General features: G+C 42.4%; 2 protein-coding genes across 2 annotated transcripts; one reads left to right on the top strand and one right to left on the bottom strand.

Moving 5' to 3' along the window:
- Positions 1 to 5,863: 5,863 nt before the first annotated feature.
- On the top strand, positions 5,864 to 8,957 carry LOC124675510 (iron-sulfur assembly protein IscA-like 2, mitochondrial). Its single transcript, XM_047211589.1, has 4 exons — positions 5,864 to 6,034; positions 6,897 to 7,027; positions 7,172 to 7,280; positions 8,599 to 8,957. The coding sequence occupies exons 1-4, from the start codon at positions 5,879 to 5,881 to the stop codon at positions 8,659 to 8,661; spliced, it is 459 nt and encodes a 152-aa protein (XP_047067545.1). The 5' UTR covers positions 5,864 to 5,878; the 3' UTR covers positions 8,662 to 8,957.
- A 589-nt stretch (positions 8,958 to 9,546) lies between these two features.
- LOC124679415 (carotenoid 9,10(9',10')-cleavage dioxygenase 1-like) lies at positions 9,547 to 19,097 on the bottom strand. The gene is made up of 13 exons (XM_047215172.1): positions 18,974 to 19,097; positions 18,753 to 18,884; positions 18,187 to 18,289; positions 17,840 to 18,099; positions 17,569 to 17,748; positions 15,361 to 15,439; positions 15,166 to 15,247; positions 14,392 to 14,454; positions 14,171 to 14,309; positions 11,924 to 12,194; positions 10,811 to 10,875; positions 10,558 to 10,716; positions 9,547 to 9,956 (listed from the first exon to the last, which is right to left on the bottom strand). Exons 1-13 carry the CDS (start codon positions 19,088 to 19,090, stop codon positions 9,846 to 9,848), a joined length of 1,761 nt encoding a protein of 586 aa, XP_047071128.1. The 5' UTR covers positions 19,091 to 19,097; the 3' UTR covers positions 9,547 to 9,845.
- Between the last annotated feature and the right edge of the window lie 3,010 nt (positions 19,098 to 22,107).

Raw genomic sequence — 22,107 nt, 5'->3', positions numbered from 1 at the left:
CCTTCTGAAGAAGACCACAACTCCACTGCCTCCTCTCCCCTCGCCACCACGTCAAGACTATCAAGAAATCGAAACAAAGCTCCAAACCTGCAACCGAACCAGAACACAACCTTATTAAAAGACTCGGTGGTCTTCTCCTCCACTACCAGCTCCGACCAGAGAAGCATGGCACTAAGAAAGAAGAACCCTAGACCATAGATCCGGCTGCCAAGATCTGGTCCACCCCAAACTACTAGCATAAAGCCATTCTCCACATGGGTAAAGCAAGGAAAACCTAGACTAATAGGGAGGTCGGCCTCCCCTCCCTCCTCCACTCCAGTCGACGACGCCGTCGGAGGAAGGAGAGAGAGAGGGGACGAAGCAGCCAAGGCGACTACAAAGGCGAGGCAAAACGTCATCACCTTCGACGGTCGAAGCATGCGTGTGCCCGTGGCGCCCTCTACTGACGGATGGTGACGTCCTCAAATTAGGACGGGTTCCCCGGCAACGACGAAATACGCGTGCAGGCGCGTGCCACGATGCCTCGCGTGGGGCTAATGATGTAGAGGCGGGGAGCTACAGCGTCACCACCCGCGCAACCATGGTGTGTGGGCACGACGCCCTGTGTGGGGCCAACAATGCAGAGACAGGGAGCTACATCGCCGTCACCCACACCGCTTATGGAGCCATGGCGCGTGGCCAATGATGCGGATGCGGGGAGCTCCAGCGCCACCAGCCACGCCGTCTATGAAACCATGGCGCTCGTGACTGGCATGTGCCCGAGGCTCTCTCTCCCATAACAATGTGCCAACCTATTTGGGATCTCCTCAACAAAAAGTTGTTCCTAGCGGCAGGCCTTCGTCAACGCAAAGGAGGTGGCGAGGGCGAATCTCGCGGACGCGGTGTGGAAGCGTCGTGACGAGGAGGCGAAGGGGGGCCTCGACCTGAAGTAGGAGGTCGCCGAGAGGCTCTCCATCCAGCACGGCCTCGTGCGACCACCACGCCCCCCCCCTCCGGAGACGACAGTTCACATCTTCTAGGCTCCACCGATGAACTCCACAAAGCACGGTCTGCCGTTTAGGGTTAGCTTCTCAGAATCTAGTTTTAGATTTCCTTGTCTATGTTTGTAAATTGTGCAATGAAAATGAGAAAAAAAAAGCAACCTTTCTTTATCCAGTACTGTTTTAGGGTTTCTGTTCTCCGGTTCCGATTTCCCGAACCCTAAACGCGTTTCTGCCGCTGTTATTTGGCTGTGAGGGGGATCGATCAATATTTACTGCCTGTGTATAATCATCAGGCAAAAACAAGAGCAGAGAGCTCTCGCGTCGCTGCACCAAAGTCAAAAGGCATCCCTCCTTTGCGCTTCCTTTTTCGTACTACTACTGTGATGCATGCGTCCTTGTCTATTGAAGTCAGCGTGATTTCCGTCTGCCTCATCGCTCCGTAATTACTTCACTGGCGGCACCCTCCTGTGCTGCGCCATGCCGATCCAGGTCTAGGCGTCTAGCTCCGGTGACTGTTGTCGTACGGGCGAGGAAGCCTTTCGATGGCATGGGCAAGCCACTACTCTCAATTATTGGTCTCTGAATTCTCACCTGCATTCTTTCTTCAGATGGATAAGAAGGATCATCGTCATCACACGGATCACTAAATCAGGCCTAGACGAACAAGATGCTCTAATGATTTCTTTCCTAGACGAGACGGAACCACCGGAAAAGGGTCAATTGGATAAGACGGATGACAGCAAGGAATCCAATACTCCTCCGCAAAGGCTCTGGCTACCTAGCCGGATCACATATGACAGTGATAAGATTTCCTGAAAAAATCGGCTAAGCTCTGTCTTTCTCTGCTTACTAGTACCACGTATTTTCCTGTGTCAAGCGTTGGAAGCCATGGATGGACGGCTATGCCGGTCGATGCTGCTACGTATGAAAAAGAAAAAAGAAATCCTAAATTGCGCTGTTGCAGAATCTCAGAATTCATAAACAGAGTTTTTGTCTTCTTCCAACCTGTGAACAATCGGCACGCTAGAGGCTAGACTGATGCTGTTCTGGTGCAACGTGCTGAGACGCATGGAAAAAAGTGACTAGGTACTTCACCAGTTTAACACGACAACTCTTGTCGGTAGTGCTACTCAGTCACTGCAGGTCTGCAGCCCAAAGGCAAAGGGGCACAATATTTTTGTTCTCGGAAAAAATACCGCTGTCCATCGGTAATAGCGGTTACCCAAAGTACCGATCTAAATACCCGCCGAGACTTAAAAAAAAAACATTAACACTTATCTAGACTTTATCAAAATTTGTCAATTTTGAGTAAATTATCATAATTTCAGTAAATAACGACCTGTATTTTCTCATACCGGTAAGTACCAAGAAAATCTGTTACCGACTAGATTTTGAAAATAAAACTCTTGCTCCGAGCGCACGTACGAACCAACGTAAGTGGAAAATGCATGGTTGCACTCGGCTTCACAACCTGCCATACCAAACCCATAGTTTAGGTCGAGATTGGTGCTGTTATTAGTACATTATGAGGGAATTTTCAGGGTATCGTTCATACATGGGTTTATATCGACATGACATGTTTGTAACCGGGAGTATATGCTCTAGTCATTGAAATGAATTATAAATGTATTATAAGATATCAAAAAATTCCGGAAGAAAAGTCACGCATACATCTTGATGTTTTATATGTTTGCAAAGTCCTTTCACAAAAAAACGATGTTTTCCATGTCATGTGTAAAAAAGACAAGACAAATATTTTTTTACACAAGATAAAAAATGTTGGTTTTCCGCGAAACTTGGCAGCGTTCGCAAAGTTTTTATGTTTAAAAGGACAAATTTTAGTGCTAAAAATAAGCTTTTCGCAAGATAGTTCTTTGTCTTTTTTCGTAGGACAGAAAAATGTCGGCTTTCCGCATAACTCGGTGTTCCCGGATAGACTATCGAATATACCCGCAATTTTTTTTGATATTTTAAAATGTTTTTCCGATGACAGGAGCATATGCACCTGTGATCAAAAGTGCATTTCTCCTGACATATTGCATAGTGGACCCTTAAAATAATTGCTATTGGCCAATAGCTTCGTCATCACAACATTACCAACTTCCATTTAACCACCAACACAAACTTAACTTAGACGACACCTAATAGTAGAACTTAGTTCATGATACTGACGATATAACTGAGTTCAAACGACACGTGGCCAAAAGATGACCACCAACAATCACTTTTTTTTTTTTGAATGACAGCAGGAGAGCTGCTATTTCATTTCAATAGAGGAAAGGCGGATACAAAGAAGGAGGTCAAAAAAGGACCAACCTTGAAAAAAGGAAAGCTATATACAAGGTAATTAACCCGGATCGAAGGGGATCCCTCCATACTGAGCAACAAGGGGAATCGGTGCCCCTGCTAGCTTCCAAGCGCACGCTTCATCCTTTAGATGAGCAATGAAACTCGACAGGGAGAGCTCCTTCTTTTCAAAAATGCGCCTGTTCCGCTCTTTCCAGATTTCCCAGCAAATAAGGTTTGATGCTGGGAAGATACTCAACCTCTGGGCCTTGGGGTGTCTACTCACCAAGTTCATGTACCATTCTTGTAATGACAGGTCTTTGCCCACCCACCTCTCAGTTTTGAGGGCGTCCAAACCAAAATGCCTTGCCATATGGTCCCAAATTTTTGTAGAGAAGGGACATTCGGTGAAGAGATGAGAGGCTGTTTCGAGGTTTCTCCGGCACAATGGGCAGAAATACTCATTCTCCCATCCCCTCTGTAGAAGCTTATCGGCCGTAAGCACGCGATCCAATAGGAGTGTCCAAATGAAGAACTTGCACCTTGCAGGTGCCCATCCTTTCCAAATCATCCTCTTGAAATCCGATCCAATAGCACCCAGGAATTGCAGCTTATAAGCTGAACTGGCCGTGTAAAAGTTCTTGCCCCCGAATTTCCAAGCAATATCATCCGGCACATCAGTAAGGTGGATAGACTCGAGAAGCTGTGCAAGCCTGAACAACTGAGGCAGATGATGAGTGTCCAGGTGGTGACGTATGTCAAGTAGCCACTTCTCATTGCACAAAGCATCCTTAACCGTCCTGTTCTTTCTAATTGAAATTTTGAAGATGTCAGGAGCGATTTCAGCCGGGACTTGGTCCAGCAACCAACGATCTGACCAGAATAACGCCTTGGAGCCATCGCCCAAAGTGATCTTAGTTGCTGCAGCAAACAGGTCCTTGTCTTTCTTAGAAGCAGGGATTTTCATATGGGCCCAAGGTTTGTCCGGCTTTTTCCATTTCTGCCACATCCATCTCAGCCGCAGTGCCGTGCCGAAGGCCTTGATACAGTGCACTCCTAGACCCCCCAGCGCTTTTGGTCTGCAGACCTGTTTCCAACTGACACGGCATTTCCCACCATTGCACGGCATTTCCCACCAACAATCACTCGTCCATCATGGCTGGAGGGCTGGATGTGCTCAACACTTTTTGACCTTAGTTATGGAGTAGTGGAAGATAGTGACCTTGTAGACATTGACGTACCCAATCTTGATGTCACGAGCAATGGTAAATTTAGCCCAACCTTTAATTCTAATCCTAATCCTTCAGCCTAGCCATCAAGGAGCAGCAGATGTTGGTGTTCAGGATGATTATCCTTAGGATGGGTCCTAGATAGAGATGGAAGGCGTCAAGAACTGGAAGCAAGTCTAATCCAGGTTCCATGATGACATTGGCGAAATGGCTTGGACTAGCGTTTTCATGAAAGTAGCCCACCCTCACCGTCCTTCCCCACCTCTTGGAGGCACTCCCTTCTCCAGCATTCATGGGTCATCCTTTTCAAAAGTTAGGGACATCACCGCCCGTCATCATCTTGGAAAAATGCATAGAGAAAAAAACAAGCCAACTAGAACTTGTGTAAGCAGTGTGATAACGAAACTGGAGCGGAGAGGAGCCCTCGCCTAGGAGAAACCGACACCCACAGAATTATGTCAACCATGTTCGTTGCAGTGATGGCGAGCGCGAGGCGCCCCATGTGACGGTGAGTAGAGCGGCGGCCGGAGTTGGAGCTGCTCATGACGACCCTTGTTTGTGGTCACGACGGCCCCTCCGACGACAACAAAGCGGCATATGGCGGTCGAAGGTGGAGTTGCTCGTGACGGGCCCTCCGACGGTGAGCAGAGCGAAGGAAAGGCCGCTAGAGGTGAAGCTGCTCGTGGCGGCTCATGGAGCTCGTGGAGGGTGCCGACAAGCTATTGCAGGGAGCTGACAAGATTGTGCAGGGTGCCGACAAGCTCATACTGTGCGGATCACGCGCGCGTGCGCTGATTTCTTGCGTTGTTTGCGTGCGATGATGTTGGGGGACTTCGTTGGGCTGATTTCAAAGTGCAAAAGGGGGTTTAAATAATGGACAACAGTTTAAAAAGTTTTCCCCCACGCAGTTATTTTCGATACGGAGTGAATAACAACTCTATCTATAAAATAATATCGCAAGTTTATTAAAATTTAGATGTACTTAGACATTCTTTAGTTTTTATAGATATATCTGAATTTAGATAAACCTTTGACTTTTCTAGAGAATATTAGATGGGAGTTCGAGACAACCTAATATATTGGTTTGAACACGTCGCAAGTTTTTATAAAAAAATATCGCAAGTTTATCAAAAAAAAAATAGAAATAAATGTACAGACGCATAAACGAACTCAATGAGCGCATTCGTACGGAGAGTGCCGTCGAGTTGTCCACCTTGTGCAAATGACCGCGTGCCGTTAGACGATTGACTGTATGCGAGATTCATTCATTTTGACGCTCGACGTTCATCGAGAAGGTCACAAAAAAAAAAGGCCGACCCAAACGCGCCCAGGCCCGTCCTTCCGCCTCGGCCGTAGAGCGCCGCCGATTAGTCACCGGCGATGGCTTCGTCTCGCCCCCCGCTCCGCCGCCTCGCGGCCCTGGTCTACGGCCGCGTCCGCGCGAACCAACGCCTCCTCTCCTCCTCCACCGCCGAGCGGGCGTCGCCGTCGCCTGCGGAACCGGAGGCCGTGCGCATGACGGAGGGCTGCGTCCGAGTAGGTATTCCGAACCTTCGGTTATTCTCTGTACTTACTCCACTATTCTGTGTGGGATGACCCCGAAAGGAGATTTCTGCAGTTTCGGGAATCTGGAGGTTTTCCAGTTATCTGAGATTAATTTTAGGTTTGTTAGCCACGGTTCTGTATGTCTGTCTTACCGATTTCCATGTTAGTAATACCTTATAAGTATACTTCTGCTCCTGCCCTGGGAGGGGGATCTTTCTGGTGACCTGTCTAGTGATTATAGAGGCGGCATCAGGGTGATTCTTACATTTACTTACTTATAATTGACCACACAACTCGATGGTACAAACAAATGTTCAAACCAATATATTAGATTGTCTCGAACTCTCATCTGATATTCTGTATTTCTTATGATGAACATTTCATTTTTCATACAAGTACTATTGTATTGCTTCACATTCAAATTTTAATCCTGTCGCATCTGGTTCATACTGCATTTTGCTTCAGATAACAAACACTTCTCTTTTAAAATTTTAGGGATTATTCTCCTGTATTTCAATCATCTCCAAATGAATTTACCCTATGTAGTTTTTACCAGGCCGGAGTAGAAATAATATGCTGTCAGTTCTACCTCATAAATCTTAGTTACAGATTTTCTAAATTACGAAATTGCAAAAGAGACTAGGATAAATATCAGGATAGAGGTGGTGCTCTCTTTGAAAGATAATTATTATTTTCTGTTACTTTATCTTGGTTCATTTTCAAGTAATACATATGTACTGATACATTAGCATCATCTCATAATTGTTTATGGCTTCGTGTCAACTGTCGAGATACCTTGAAATGACCCTTTTCTCATTTTTGTTATGCACTTGGCCAATTTCTTACATTGCAGAGACTGAAAGAGTTGCATGCTAAAGAACCATCTGCTGAAGGGAAGATGCTGCGAGTAAGCGTTGAAGCTGGCGGATGTTCTGGATTTCAATATTCTTTTTCTCTGGATAACAAGAAAAATTCAGAAGACCGGTAAGCCAATTATTCTGGCTGGTTTAATTTTTCAGATATTTACACAATTGCGAATGAACTGGGGTATCTGACCAGCGATTGGTGTAGGGGGCGACTTCATACTCTATATTTTTCTTATTCTTTTTGGTCTCACTATACCTGCAGGATCTTTGAAAAAGATGGTGTTAAATTGGTTGTGGATGATATCTCATATGACTTCGTGAAAGGTGCCACTGTGGATTATGAGGAGGAACTTATACGCTCAGCTTTTGTGGTTAGTTTTCAAAGTTAGCTCTTTGTTTCTTGAATTGGAATGTTTTTACCAGGCAACTGGGGTAGCTCATATGTTGATACAACCAGCTTGCACTGAGATGATTAGTGGTGGCCTTGATCATTCACCGCACGTAGCAAGCAATTAGGAGCAGAATGAAATATAAAATATGAGTATTCGATGGACGCACTTAATTAGAGAAAAATAGATAGAAGATAGTTAGCGGAAAAGCACAGGGAGATTTTTTGACCCTCGCACAATTATGCAAGAAACAAAGGGTGCAGACTTTCTTCTCACCAAGGTTGCTCAACAAATCTCAACGCTCAGATCAAAACCTGACATGGTTGTTTTGTGGGTTTAGTCACAAGTCACATTGTCTCCCTTACAATGGCACACGACCTGAGATATTTACAGCCAATTCAAACACAAGGAGAAAAGAACAGAACATGTACACGTAATTAACTTGGCTAGGACTCATTCCCTTATTAATAGACCGCATGCCTCATATTTCTGGCATGCAACTGGTACAAACTGAAAACAGTTTAAATAGAAACTGAACAAACTAGACTCTTGGTACGCAATGCTCACCTGAACCGATCCCAAGTTCCTTCACTGTAATCACCTTGGCTCATAATTTGATTCATATGTGACTCTATTAGTCTATTAGGTAGCTTGCTAGTTGCAATGACACTTGAAACTGAACCAAACAAAAGATCTCCTTGATCCATGCACTTCCCAATGCGTCCGCATGCATGTAATGTTTTGTAGTATCGCTTTATGTTCGTAAAGTAGTTGTAAGCACTTCAATATGTCTGGTGTATATTTTGGCCCAGCTTCATCATCAACCATGACAACAGAGCAGTAGAGATGGGGTAGCCATATGATATTTTATGCTGAACATTAATTAATTCCTTTATAAAATTCTTTGAGCTAAAATTCTCCTACTGTCTCATTTAACTATTATCAACTATAAGCTCAGTGACATTATTACTAGGCTCATGAGGCATATATCTTTTAAATAAAATAAATAATAAAAATAATGCCTAGTTGAACTTACCTGCCACATTAAGATGGATTGAGGGAATTGCATTGGTTTGATTTTTTGTTTCAAGTAAAGAGAACTTGAAGTTGTTAATTGTATTTTTGATTCTGATTCTTTCCTCAATTGAACTTGAAGTAAAGAGAATTGCATTGGTTTGATTTTGTTGCATGCCTATTTCTGTCCAACTTGATTGTTTTTTTCTCAAGCCAGACACTGGTGCTTTCAGTTCTGAATATCTTGTAGTTTGTTAAAATTTATATATGCCTTCATAATATGCAGGTTTCAACAAATCCAAGTGCAGTTGGGGGTTGCAGCTGCAAGAGTTCTTTCATGGTCAAATAGTTTCAACTTTATTAGCTTGAAGAGATAGGTAACTATCATAGCATTTTGTGGTGAACTATACCTCATTGATACACTTGTACAATTGGTATTATTGGCAGTTTCAAAAATACTCCTGTATGAGTTTTGGCATAGAAATATTATCACCAAATTCTGATTTATATGTATTTGCGTCTACCATGTGATGACAAGTTATGTACATTGAATAATTTGGCCTCTGGTACTTATATCATATGCTACTTTATCTTGTAATATTGATACGACAGATATATTTGAGAGATCGTGTGTATTATCTGAAATTCCGAATTATTCGAACTTTCTCTGCATGTAATAACAATGTCCCTTCTTTCATTGAAAATTTTAATATCTACCATGCCATTGTTTATCCAATGTTCTTTTCAGTTCAATGTTTTCTGGGAACTCAGACACTTGAGTGTTAACATTTTAAGTCCTGATGAGTCGTCACGATATTTTGGCTATTTGAATCCTTTGGTAGGAAATTGATTGTGCTACACATTCATCTTCAACAACTTCACATGTTTGGACTATACTGCACATTAGCATTGTATTGCATAATGTATGCTAGTAGTCATGTTAATGTGGATATAGAGGAGTACATTGCATATATTTTACAAATGGAAAGTTACACCTTCAGATCTTTCAGATCAACATGGCCACACTCCTGTTCCATTTCTATTGAGAATGAAACAGCAGAGTGTTACACCTTCAGATTGGCATCTTTCAAGACCATCTGTGTGGTTCATTTGAGACACACTCTTTGAATAATTGTTGATCTTCTGGCATCTCACAGAAAATTTATAGTAGTAAAGAAGTAAAGACATTGCTGTCTTGTAACCTCTCTATGGGGATATTCGATTTAGTGAATAATTAAATGTTAATTGACAAAGCTGTTAATAACACAACCATGTGCATCTCCAGTAAACTTTAAGCATAGGAAGTAGCTCCTTTTTTGTGGCGAATGCAGGGCTTGTAGGAAGAATCTATCCTTTGCTATGTTCTTCGTGAGACAAGTGCTCTATGAAAATCATAGGATCGAAGTTACATATTTGCTATAGGGTCACAGTCTCAACAAGCTTTAAGACTTATGAATGATAAAATGAGTATGTACTACTACATCTAGTGGTAAATGCAGGTCTTATAGCCTTGTAGTGAAAAATTCTCCTTTGTCATGTGCTTTTTGAGACAAATGCTCCATGAAAACCATAGGGTACTCTTTGCGGCAATGTTATCTTGGCAATAGGCCCACATCCAAATCTTCGAGTGTCGATGAGATGCACCTACAACATGAGAAGATGAATCTTGTAAATGTTTATTACGATGATACTGAAGGTATCAAACTAACACCTTCCGTATTTCATTCATTCATTTGATTTTTTTTTTTTGATTAATATGCTTCCCTCGGTCTCATTTTTAGATGCAGACAGTCTTGGGCTCTTGGTGATAACGTGTATTCGCTCTTTCCCAAAACTTAAGTCCTATCAGTATTTGTTTTGTCTTAGGCCAAACTTATCAACATCAACCATAACAAATCAATATCATGAAATATCTTTTCTGAGTGTATTTAATTGATATGGATATCGATAGTTATTTCTGTAAACTTGGTCAAACTTCAAAAAGTTTGACTTAGGACAAAATAAATAGGACTTGCATTTCCGGAAGGAGGGAGTATGTTATAAGATGTTAAGCAACTGTGTAGAGTAAATAGATTCTACATTCATGGAAACAGCTCTGAGGCTCTATGCTGGTAGCTAAATGACCGGATGCCAATAATTAGAAAGCGTTGGAATGTGCTGGTTTTTATAAAACAACAATGTCAATTAGTAACAGAACCATTATAGGAGATATAGTAAAAGATGGATGGATCGGTTGAAAACATACTTCTGATTTATGTGTCCCCTCATCATGCACAAACGAAACGATCCAGCCATCATCTTCGTTTGCACCACTGACCTTTGGCACAAAAGTTGCTCCTGTGCAGAACTGGTTTCTGTCTAGGTGATGATACTCGACCTTTATTAGACCCTCTCTGCCTGTGTCCTATAAGATTTCCAGATAGGAAATTAATTTCATTTGATGATAGTAATTTCAACTGATGGACCAAAGTGAAAAACTTGTTTAAAGATGATAATACCTTGGTGGTTACATCCTCTTTTTCATCAAGGAGAATTTTTGCGAAACCTCCGAACTTTGGTCGTACTGCAAGATTGACAATAGTATTAAACTATATTGTATTAAGTTTGTGTGTGATGGGATACTGAGAGATGACATCTGCTGTATTTAAATCTATAGCCATTCACATGATATGTTATTTGGCAGAACTATGTATATGACCATGAAGTCTTTATTCAAGAACAAAACAAATTCCATGGATTATCAAGTTGAATCATATACACCAGTTGCAGATGTGTTGTACGTATACGCCAAACATTACTTCGATCAGCAGTTCTATTGTTAAACATTTGCAATATAAGTTGACTTGATTTCGGTGTGAACACAAGAATAAGTGGTCAATAAATATCATGCTTGTTGATACGGCATGAATTGAACCTAGCCAGTTGATCTGGGCCTTTATAATGCACATAAGGTGGCACGTGAAATCAGGAATTCGATTCTGTGGCCTCGGCAATGCTCCAAATACTCATTATCATTTTTGTATGCCCAGTGTGATGATTTATAAAGGTACTGTGTGGGGAAGTTAAAATGCTACTTTTGCATGCTTTCTAAGAACACTTTTTTTTACTAGAGATGCACCTCATCTATTTGTGGTGATACTTCGGAAAAGTTTTATGTGGCCAAAAACTTGCAGGGGTTATTGGACTCAAAGGTAGAGTACCTTCTTCAACTATTGTGGCTGTTCTATTTAGTTGCACTGTGGAAAAGCAGTATTATTTATTTTCTACATTAATATATTTTAATAGGTTGCTCACCTGTTTCTCGTAAATGAGACCTTGTTTAGTAATGGAAGGGGTTTGGTAGAAACATCATGAAAATTTACTTTCAAAATATGTGGCTCATCAATGTGATATCTTTATCTTGGGTAGTCAAGCAATAAAACTCCTTATTTTTCCGTACCTATTGGGCTCACATGACTCTCTAAACTTTTATGACTCTGTCAAGTATCTGTACAAGCAGCTGGGACAAGCGGCCAAGGTATGGATAATAACTGTTACTTTATAGACGATTTCTGCTGTTTTAATGGAAGTTGCATGTACTAAAGAATGTAACAATGTATGTTTAGCAATACCTATTCCAGGACCACCCGCAAAGCTTGCTGGAGAATCTGCCACTTGTGCATATGCATACTTGTGGCACAATCCAACATACTTGTTGTTAATAACAGGGAATTCTAGAGCAACCTCCATGCCAGTTAAGTATTTGCCTGTAACTTTCCTTGTTTTCAAGTTCAATCTCCACTCATACAAGCGAGAATATTCCTTGCTTGTTTCTTTCGTCATATCGATGAGCCTTGGGCCCATAATGATAGAAGATGGCACATGAAATCCCCGTACAATGACCTAATAAATCATTAAATGAGAGAAAATTATAATATGGATTATGGAAGAGGAGCTGATGAACAGTTAGATACACGTAGGCTGTTGCTTATAGATGTGCTGCAGCCTGTCACATGACAAATTCCAAAGGGGATAGATGCGTCTGATTGGTGGGCAATGGTATTTTGGTTTCTGGCCGGCATGCAGGAGGGCATTGGGTTTAGAGGCAAGCCTCCCTCTTTCTTTATTGGGCAGGAGGGTTTTGGTTGGACCGCTGGCTCAATGGAGTCTAGGTGATCGACCTTGCACCTAACCTGGTGGCCAAGGTGACGGCACACCGGAAGAAGTCTCGGACAGTCAAGGAAGGCCTCACCAGGGCGTGGTTGCTGGATTGTGGCCCGGACATGGGAGAGGTGGCCCTGGATGAATTCTTTGGATTGTGGCATGCCCTCGCCAATGTGCAGCTCACCCCGAGGCAGGAAGATGTGATGGTTTGGAGATGGCCGAGAGACAGGGTCTACTCGGCCAAATCAGCTTACGGGGCATTCTTCCTGGGGACGCCGATGGCACCAGGAGCGACCAAGTTTGGAGGTCGCGGGCGCCTTACAGCTGCAAGTTCTTCGTTGGCTAGCGCCGAGATAGGTGTTGGAAAGCTGACAGACTTCAGCGTCGTGGCTCCTTCGCTGGCTTGCCCGCTTTGCGATCAGGGGCCGGAAACTATCCAACACCTGTTTCTAGGTTGTGTGGCAGCGTGTGAGGTGTTGTCTTGGGCCCTCCGTCGATGGGACAAGCTTTAGTGGATGCCTCTGCCCGACTCAAAGTTCATGTAGTGGTAGATGACCAAGACATATCCCACTAACCTACGCCGTGACCTGTGGATGGCCATCATCCTAGTCTTCTGGGTGCATCTGGTGCCAGTGGAATGATGTGGTCTTCAGCGAAGCTACACCGGCAGCCGGAACAATGAGGTCGAAGATCAAGGAGGAGGCCGAGAGATGGCGGTTAGCTAGGTTGTTCCGTAGTGATGTTTCTTTGGCTTTCCGGAGCCGTTGCCCCTTTGGTTGCAGGTAGGAAATTAGGACCTGAGTGAGTTGTGAGGAGCTGTCACCTCATGTTGACAGCGAAGTGGTCGCCCTCACGGGGTTGTACATGCCTCTTGGCATCTTCTATATGATAATACACCTTCCAAGTTGTATTCTCGTTTTACACTTGTCTTAGAAAAGAGCTGTACGAGAATACAGAATAGTACTGGATCCAACTTGGGGATTCAGTTTAGGTCATCCTATTTAAAGAAGGTGATTCATCTGATACTGTACTGGCAACACGCCCTGCTGGCTACCTTTTTTAGTTCCAAGAGCTCCCCTAGTCACAGTGTGGCTCCAAGATCCCAAAGCTCTACCAATCTGATGTTGCCATCCCCTTGTGGGTTCGGGGTGTGACGCTGACAGTGGCAGCCCATTCATCATTAAGGGATTTGAGGAACATGTAAACCTCATTCATTTAAATGAATTTTGTAGGATTCCAATCCTTAGAGCTTGTTGGATTCATAGGACTAGAATCCTTTGGGTTTTTTTCCTACGGTCACTGTACACTTGATTCCATTTTCCAAAGGAAGATTCCATTGAGTCCAACCTCTAGAAAATTATCCTTTGTGCCTATGATAATTATGTTATCCCTCATGAAAATTCCTTTGTTTTTCTTGTGGTGCACGGAACAAGTTCTGTTCCGTATTCATACATTTTCAGTTCCCATAGGAAAAGAATGTGTCATGACATCCAATCCCTACATTATCCTGTTCCCGCATTTTGGGAATTCTGGGATCAAAGAGGCCTTAACTTCTTGACCATTGAACAATTTTTAGCAATTTGTACTTGTTGATCAAAACTGGTTGTTCCTTTTGGGTGAGAAATTGGTGGACTGCTGCCATTCTATACTACAGCAGACCAGTGTATACTTCAATACACCAACATAAAGTGTATTGGCATTGTTTAGATTTATACCTCATCATCTTCCTCAAAGCAGTTGACAAGATGTATCGTGCAGAATGGCTGTACGTAAAACCATATTATCGAGCTTGCATCGCCATAATGGGGCATGACCCCTATTCTCGCATAGCTGTCCTTTTCAAATTCAATCAGCCTGCATGAGGGGCATATAATGGTTAAATTGGACACTTCATTAGAATTTTGAAATGGAGACAAAGATTGTTGTTAGTACTTACGGAGCACCTCTCAGCATCCTTCCTTTGCTGAGTGTAAGTGGAGTATCTAAGATAATGTTGTACCTACACTTGATATTTGATTCCATCAATTTTGTTTCTTTGCATCACTGGATTGCTAGCATGCCGTTCTTCTAGAAACTGCATCTTGCTTTGTTAAATACTTAACTGTCTTGATGCATGCATGCACATTTTTTTTGCCTTAATTTAAATATATAATTTTAGATAATCATTCAATAAAAATAAATGTGTTCTATGTACAAATTTAAATGAAGAATTTATATACTACTTGTTAGTGTGTACACATTGACCATTCATTATAATATATTCAATATTTTTTTTCGGAGAACACACATAAACGTGCACATATTTTCATTAATAAAATCAAGGTTTGTATATACAAGAATGACAGGAGTGACTATTTAACTCTAGGAGTGTGGGAGTCCACCCAAAGACCCACCCTTCGGCCCAAATTAATTGGAGCAAATCAGGAGTACACTTGTACTTGCCAATTAAGTTGGGCTGGAGGCAGTAATAGAATTGATATTACTATTAGGTTAGTTTGCCCTGGCAACTAACTTGAATGGAATGTTTTCATGTGCTATTGTGTCCACTGAGGTTCACGCTATATACTACTTTAGTACATTACTTTCTGCATTTTGTTTAGTATTGAATGAAAAAGATCGATAAAATATTAAACATGATAAAATTTTCTGTCTGGCAAAAAAATTATATTAGTTGTCACAGTAGTGCAGCTTGTGTTATGGAAAAACTTACGTCGCAGTAACTCCTAGTTCATGACAATATGTGCATCTATCTAGCTCGATATCAACCTTCCGCTTTAGTTTCTTCCCATCGGCTGGAGATGACAGTATAGGATCAAGTCTTGAGTTGAGTTTCTTTAATCAGACATAACAGGAAAATGAATCTCTTAAATAGTGACCATCAAAAAAATCTCTTAAATAGTAAAACCTGAGACAATTCCAACTGTTAGGAAAGGTCTGTCCAAGTTGAACCCGAAGATGACCAACTCTCCTGTTCCAGGGATGACCTGTTCAGATAGACAGCTTGCATAGCTTAATAAAACACGGGAAAAGACAAGCATATACTGAAAACATTTATTCCCAAATTCCTACAGGAAAAGCACTCTGGGTTCAATGAGGAGTCAAGGACCTCATGGAAAATTTGGAAGTTTAACATGAATGATTCTTGGACTTGTCTCAGTCTTTGCTGCATCCACTTGTATGTTATTTGTACATTGAAATCTAGCTTCTTAGTCTGTAAATGACAAGACGTACATGTAGTACTGTGGATGACTTTTTCAATCTTTTTTTGTTGTTGCAACAGTTATTTGCACAACACTTGTCAGGGACATGTATATCGTAAGTTCGTAACAGGCATTTGTTCAACAGATCTTGTAACATGGGCAAAAGCTCCACAAATTCAAGGTGGGGGATCAGTTGTCTATATTTCATTTCCTCCTATATTATTGCAAGAATGTGAGCAACGTTCACTTGAGTTGCTTCTCATTTCCATTCCACTTGGTAATAGCATTGTTGGTGCTATGGCTCATTAAATGTGATCTATGTGAGCTTCTGTATTCCTTCTTCTGTTTATAGTGAAACACTATGTTTTGACTTATGCTAGTTCATGCGGTCTTTTCATGTTTTATTTCTGTTGGGGATTTCCTTTTTTTCTTCTTCTGTAAGATGGTTGTACATTTTGCCATGTTCTGTTGAGACAGTTTAGATACATGAAAGATAGTTTTGTTCAGGCAACTTCTGAAGTTTCAAATTCGATCCCAAAGTGTCTTGCTCCCTCTGTTCACTAATGTAAGACCGTTTGAACATTTCAAAGTGGATTAGATACGGACCAAAATGAGTGAATCTACACACTATAAGTAGACTAGATACAGATCAAAATGAGTGAATCTACAAAAAAAAAAGGGTTTATGTTGGTGAACGGAGTGAGTAGAAACTTTGCTGCAAATTGTACCATACGTGTTATGCTGGAACAACAGTTTGTTCCTTTATGACTGACCTGTATTTTCTTCCATGTAAACCATTTTGTGCTTTGCTTAACAATTTTTTATCTCACCATTACCAAAATTTGATCCTACTACCAGGGCCGGTCCATACATATTCAGGGCCCTGGGGCGAGACAACGAAAAGGGCTCTATAGTTGACAAAAAAATGCATTGTATTTCAAAAGCAATCTAACATAGCATATATTGATGGTCTTTGAACTACAAAACACACACCACAAATTTTTTATTTGTAACAGTCAGAGAAGTACATCATGATAGTAAGAAAACATATAGTTCTACAAAAGATCGATCTTCTAAGTGCCAGAAAGAGACCATCAATTCATCAACAAAACTCAAGAAATATTTTGTTAGAAGACATGTCACCAAAACAATTTGCATAAAACAATTAATAGAGGGAACAAAAGCACCTGGATATGGCAAATAGCTCGACGTAGATTTTGTTGATGTACTTTCCTTATCTACAGTCAACAAGACTCAATCGTCCCCTCTTGTCCAATCAGGGAAGAACTCAAGAAAGGACCGAGGCAGAGAGAAATTGGACATGTGGATGAATCCAAGAACCGTGCTTTTAACAGGAGGCAGGATATATAAGGGGAGGGAGGGATACTTACCATCTCTCATCCCTGATGCGGTAATGTCAAAGTCTAGAATGACCGGAGAGATAATTGCAGTTGGTCTCGATTAATGGTTGCGGCGAGCCAGCAACCTCATCAGAATTGGAAAGGCACGGAGACGGCGGATTGGAGAATTTAGGGTAGCCGGGGAGAAGACAAGTCGACATCGCGCGAGTATAGAGGATTGATCGATTAGATTTGCCATACCCCTTCTGTGCTAGTTAGTGATGGGCCATGTTTCCCATCTAAAAAAAATTCTTCTGTTTTCGTGGGCTTAATACGCTAATAAAGAAGTATCCTTGTATTGAACTATGACCTGGGCCGGGGCCCCTGCCTCGCGAGGGCCCAGGGCGGTCGCCCCGTTGCCCCGCCTTATGGGCCGGCCCTGCCTACTACTTAGTACTACCTCTTAGCGTATTACATCATGCACTTGTTATTTTAACAAGATTTTGACACTTGTGCAGGAACCAAACAGTATTATATTCAGTTCATTTTCAGGAAGTAAGCTAGAAGACAAACCTTTGGGTGGGCAGTGAATGGCATCTTCCATTCTCCATCAACATTCCAGCTACCTAGTGTGCCAAGACTATACAAATCAATCTCGTGGGGATTGTCATTTTCTGCGGCTGAGAAGACTCTCCCAGCATGCTCAAACACGCTGGTGTTGCTAATGTTCTTGAAAGCCTTTCCGTACATTAGCTGTGTATATATTAAGCATCCCATAACTATCAGAGCAGAAAAAAGATCTATTGACAGAAGTGAGCAAGCTAAGAATGTATGGAGTAATTACAATATTGAGGGCAGCAGCGATAAGCACTGCGGGAAGGTCACCGTCAGTGGAAGGGATAAAGCATGGTTTCTTCAGTTCTTTCTCAAGCCTATATGTATCGGACTGCACGTAGCGGTTGGTGTAGGAGATTGTCCATGTGTTGTCGCTGCTCTTGGTGAAGTACAAGCCGTGGAGCATGCCTTCTCCTTCGACCCAAATGTCATGGGACTTGCCAAAGATGGACTTCGATGAATGGAGGGCTCCAAAGAGGGGGTTCGAACCTGCATTCGACAACCGGTGCAATATGTCAGATTCTGCTCCATGACCTTGATATTTCAATGAAGATGAAGGGAGAATAGAGGGTTTACCATTTCTTATATAAACACCCTCTGGAAAATCAGCTGGGATGTTTCCTGCAATATCTAATATCTCCTGTATCTCGCCGATCTCTTTGACTGGAGCAAAATTACCCTGCATCGAGAAAGTCCAAACACGAGGTAGTTAAACACTGAAGTGCTGTCTCTTGGTTCTCCCATTACGAAAAGCATATTAAAAAATGTTCAAAATTACATTTATACATGTACGTGTCTTTTACATGTCCAAATCTTTTTGAAGAAAAATCATTTGCACTGTCGTAGGAAAAAAAGTTAAAAAAATGTCTTGTGAAAAGTCATTTTGTAGCACCGAAAATTGTTTTTTACACGTAAAAAATATTCTTTACCATAAAACTTTATATGTGCACATAGAGTATGTTGATGTACACCCGAGAATTCTTTTGCCACTTTAAAATATGGTTTTCATGATAGGAGCATCTAGTCCTCGTGACCCAAAGTGGATTTCCGGTTAAACAGCTGCAATTCTCCGTAAACTTACATGTCAAAAACCATAGTACTGGTGTTAGGTGGTGTGATCACTTTTATTTTGTGTTATTTACCTCGGTGGGACGTAAAGGCTGATGACTGAGTGTGAAAGTGGACTCCACAAACGCACCCAGTAACCTCTTGGAGATACTGTTAACAGCCCCGGTCCTTAAAGCAAACTGTTGCTGAAGCTCCTTGAAATATGGCTGAAACGTACACAAGGCATGCAGTTTTGATTAGTATCGCCCACCTATCGGCGTCTTGGAGTGGAGTTGAGAGGCAGAAAAAGAATTACCTTTGCAGTCGATATGATCTTATGGGAGAGACGAGTAGCGCTGATGGAGATGGAAGAGGGCCGCCTTCTGCCGCTGCACAGGCTTAGCCGAAGAGAACAGTGAAAGGTGGTCGCCATTCTTGGAGCTTGGATTTCTCTACGTACGTGTTATGCCTCTGCCATTTCTGGTTTTATATACACCGCATCCCTACAGATTACAGAAAGCGAGAGGAAGAAAACGTCGACGATCTTTCAGAGCTGCATCTGTCTCATCTATTTTTTTCGAGAAAACACAAAAGCCTTTGCGTTTTATTCATTGAATCTGTCACATCTATGCTCTTCAAGAAACAGGGATACCCCGCTTTCTTCGCCGTGGTTGACTTGGTACCAATCAAAACAGTACATAAAAGATGGTGCCGACTGCCAAGCGGACAGAGATTGGGTGCACATGAGCACCAGTGATCTCACTTCAAAAAATAAATTAAAAATCATATTTCTAAGCTTTATAAAAATCTGAAAATAAATCATGATGTAGCCGATGTTGTATCCCACAATCGTGTAAATTTTCAACTGAAAATAATGTGTATTTTAGGCTGCACAAACATAACAAATGCATAGATCTGAGTATATATAGTGATTTAAATCTACAAAAAGAAAACAGATTTTATCATTTTTGTATAGGTTAAAAAACAAAACATTTGAAATTTAGATTTTGTAGGTTAGTGGGGTACATCATTAGGTACTTTTAGAAATTTGTTACATAATTTTTTAAAACATAAAAATATAATTTTCGAATTTTTTAATCTGGCAAGAGCACTGGTGCCCAGGATCAAGATAAAGACATTGGATCAACTTAATATACTGCACACCAAAATATATAGTACGATGCACTTTAAAATTTCTCTTTTTTTTACTATATGGGTTGTTTGATTTGCAGTGTTGACTCGTACTGGAACTCTTTCTAGGAATTGTAGTAAGCTATCCATTCACTGAAAATGCTCGAAAACTATCGGTTGCTCTTTGTGGTACTATGAAACAAAATTGATAGAAATCAAATCACGCATGATTCAAATGAGTATGAGAATGAAATAATGTGCATCTACTATTCAGCGGGTTTTGAAATCCTGCACAAATCAAAGAAGGCCCTCCAAAGAAATTTCCTAGGACGTTATTAGGGTTGAACCCTAGGATGAAGAGACTCAAATCAAACGGAAGTACGGAACAAGCGGATTGGTTTCCCGCCGCAAATTTACGTTCCTCCAACGTTGATGGATGGCGGCTAATGTAATGAGTTGCGTGGACGGCTGGTCGCTGACTCGCCGGCTAGCAGCCGTCTACACGTTGCTGACTTGCTGTATACTGTGCTAACTGTATAAGACACGACTTCCTTGGCATCGGCTGCTAACCAGCAAACTTTGTTTTTTATTTCTATTTCTATTCCGTTGGCTAATAGTCTAATACTACCTCCATTCTAAAATATAAATCACACAAAACTCTTAACATCTAATATGTCATTTGAGTGCAAGATCAAAACGCAAATGTTTTTTTCCCTATAATACCAAATACTCCCTTCATTTTAAATTAACTGACTCAATTTTTTTTTTGACAATTTAATTGACTCAATTTTATTTACAGTTACGTGTACTATATATGCAATTGTAGATAAAAGAAGTTAATTAATTTAAAACGGAAGTACTTTTCTAAGGAAACAACAAGAGGTAGGTGTAAATGTAATGCATGGGTCGTGCATGCAGCAATATGGGCTAAATGGGTGAGTGCGTTAATGTGTGTGTGTGGGTCTGGAATCAAGTGGCTCGGTTGTTCAAAGGTTTCATTTTGGAAATCCTTCGCCCTGACCCCGCATCGCCAACCCTAGGTGGCTCGGGGGGCGACCGTGCCACCGGCCGCAGGGCTCCTCCTCCCATGTTTCCCCTTCCAGCCGCCGCTAGAGACACCTGCCAAAGCCTGGGCGCGGCGGCGGTGGGACTTCTCTGTGCCCGTGCGACGACATTCAGTCTTCCGGCGACGGCCTGTGGTCTGGTGGCGAGGTGCCGCAGGCTCCCGACGGTAAGCGCGTTTCGACGGTGACGGTGCTGGCTCGGCCGCCTCGCAGCGAAGGTGCCCGTTCTGGCGCGACAATGAGCTTCGGGATGACTCGGGTCCATATGGGCTTGGGCGAGCCTGCGTTTCTAGCCTTGGCAGCAGGCAAGCGCGGTGGTGGATGCATGGCACCGAGGTGGTGACATTGGCGGTGGGCTAGGCATCGATGGCCGTGGTGTGGTACCGGTGGTGGTTGGCGCCCTTCTCCTATGTCGGTGTTCCTCTCGTCCCGGCGGTGTGCGGTGACCCATCATACCACTGCATTTTGTAGTATACAAGTCGTTGATATGATACTCATGAAGAGGCTTCTTCACAAATATTACATCCCTCAGAGTGGTACAACAGAAACATTGTAGGTATTAAGCACTTCACATTATTATTACATAACAAAGTTCTCAACCACTTGGTATTCTCACAGGTCTGATGAGAACACCCTAAGAACATAACTTACTTAAGGTAGCATTACAACTTGAACCACTAAGTAGACAAGATGAGACCTCAACAACTTATTTAGGTAAGTCACTACGCTGCCTGGCTCTACTATGCCTAGGCATGTCTCTACTCCTTCGCCTCGACATCATCAGTTCCATAGACTATCCCATAGTCCACGCCTTCTGTAGGATAACGTTGCATAGAAAACAAAAATTTTCCTACCGCGAACACGCAATCCAAGCCAAGATGCAATCTAGAAGACGGTAGCAACGGGGGGGTATCGAGTCTCACCCTTGAAGAGATTCCAAAGCCTACAAGATGAGGCTCTTGTTGCTGCGGTAGACGTTCACTTGCCGCTTGCAAAAGCGCGTAGAAGATCTTGATCACGATCGGTTCCCGGCGCCACGAACGGGCAGCACCTCCGTACTCGGTCACACGTTCGGTTGTTGATGAAGACGACGTCCACCTCCCCGTTCCAGCGGGCAGCGGAAGTAGTAGCTCCTCTTGAATCCGACGCGCACGACGGCGTGGTGTCGGTGGCGGTGTAGAAGTCCGGCGGAGCTTCGCTAAGCAAACCGGGCAATATGAAGTGGAGGAGCAAAGCTAGGGTTTGGGAGGGGTGG

The sequence above is a fragment of the Lolium rigidum genome, chromosome 7 (genome assembly GCF_022539505.1).
Source record: "Lolium rigidum isolate FL_2022 chromosome 7, APGP_CSIRO_Lrig_0.1, whole genome shotgun sequence".
Taxonomy (NCBI): domain Eukaryota; kingdom Viridiplantae; phylum Streptophyta; class Magnoliopsida; order Poales; family Poaceae; genus Lolium; species Lolium rigidum.
Note: the sequence above shows the minus strand (reverse complement) of the source record. Positions and strands in the feature narration are given on the sequence as shown.